We start from the raw sequence: 1,724 nt of genomic DNA, 5'->3' as shown, positions 1-1,724 counted from the left end.
ATTTTATGAATGGTACAGACTCCAAAGGAGGGCAGTACCTGGGTAGCAAAAGCTTTATGAAGATGCAGCTTTGGTTATTAGGGGATGAGGAAATTCAGATGGGGAAGCAAATGGTTTACAGGTGAGAGGGACCAAGAAGTTACTAATTTTTTCTAGAGCAGAGGTTATGACTTGGTGATATAGTTGACTTTAAAGTTGGAAAGATCAGATAAAAGCTAAAATTTGGAGGCCCTTGAGTATTGGGGCAGGAACAGGTTTTTTTTTTATTCTAATAGTTGTTGGGAGTCATTGAAGTTGTTTTAACCAATATGCTAAGATGATAAAAAGTATTGTAAGGAGGGAAGACAGGAGATAGGGTTGCTTGTTATGGCCATCAGCAGTAATCCTTGGAAGAATGGGGACTAGGATAGTGGCAATAAGAATTTAAAAGTGGGATTTGAGCGATGTAAAGGTAGAGCAGACCAGACTTGGCTGAATTCAGAATTAGGATTCAGAGGTGATTTTAGCATTAAAGATCTAATAATTTTTCGTCTCTGTGATCCTCTACCTAATTTTTGCCAGGATATTTTTAAATTGTAGATACTTTGGAGTTAGGATTGGGGGAATCCAGCATTAATTAATTTTTTCCAAATTTTAGTTGAAATTCAATCTACAATGTAGAGAAGAGCTTACTTAGTAAAGAGTATCTTACTCTTGACTAGACCAAGAGAAAACTGCATTTGAAAAGTCCTTGAGTCATACTGCGTAGTTGTATGATGTATATAATTACAAACTCTAAAAGTAATTTGTGCTAATTTGCAGGGTGGTATTTCCAACATTTTGGAGGAACTGGTTGTCCAGCCTCTTTTGGTTTCAGTTAGTGCACTGACCCTAGCAACTGAAACTGTCCGGAGTATTCTGAAAATTGATGACGTGGTAAGTATAGATTGTGAGTTTTCCTACAAAGTCAGAAGGGGATTTTTCTTAAAGAGGTTTTTTTGGGTTGTGGGTGGTAAATGTTAGTTTGCGACTCATCAAGGTGATAACAAGACTGATTTTACAGTCTTTTGCTTGTAAAAAATAGGGGTGATTTGAATTATTGCCTTGAATGTCTTCCATCCTTAAAATTCTGTCATTACAAGGTTTTGAAATTCTAGTTTTTCTCTTGTCAGGTAAACACTCGGTAATCCGGATAACACTGGCTGACTTGCACCATTATGGCCACTAACAGTGCAGCTGGAGTGGAAGATCACTCACTGGTGTTCTTTGTTGTTTGGAAAATTGTTTCCTCTATGACTTCCTGGGCCTGGTCTTCCAGTTGGCATTTGCTTGGAATTGTATTGACACAATTTAATGAAAATATTAAATATTTGGTTTCAGAAGCTGGATTACTTTATTGCCCTCCCTCACATTCTATTTCAGATACTCTTGAAAAGCCTATATAAGAAGAGGAAAAGTGGATTCACATTTACCTGTTGACTTCCTTAGGATCTTAATCCTGGGTACTTTTAAGTTGGTTTTTTTTTTAAGCAGACATTGAGAATAAAAATATGGCCTAATATGCTCATCACACTGATAAATCCCCATTTACATAAAAATCTCTAATATATATGCTGTTTGAAAAGTTAACAGTACAGAAGGATACAAAGTGAAAAATGAAAGGCTCTCTCCTTTTCTCCAAGAATAACCATAGTAGTGTTAATTGGGATTCCTTCTACAAATAAAATAGGCGTATATGTAGCAAG

The 1,724-nt window shown here is 36.3% G+C and overlaps 1 protein-coding gene across 1 annotated transcript in view; it reads left to right on the top strand.

The window, feature by feature from the left end:
* CCT4 (chaperonin containing TCP1 subunit 4) overlaps window positions 1-1,361 on the top strand; it is a 20,802-nt gene extending 19,441 nt beyond the window's left edge. The window contains 2 exon segments of the mRNA XM_019634333.1: window positions 802-915; window positions 1,152-1,361. Of these exon segments, the coding sequence (XP_019489878.1) occupies window positions 802-915; window positions 1,152-1,166 (129 nt within the window). The 3' untranslated portion in view covers window positions 1,167-1,361.
* The last annotated feature ends 363 nt before the right edge of the window (window positions 1,362-1,724 follow it).

The sequence above is a fragment of the Hipposideros armiger genome, unplaced genomic scaffold (genome assembly GCF_001890085.2).
Source record: "Hipposideros armiger isolate ML-2016 unplaced genomic scaffold, ASM189008v1 scaffold_2, whole genome shotgun sequence".
Lineage (NCBI taxonomy): Eukaryota > Metazoa > Chordata > Mammalia > Chiroptera > Hipposideridae > Hipposideros > Hipposideros armiger.
This window is presented reverse-complemented; position numbering and strand designations above follow the sequence as displayed.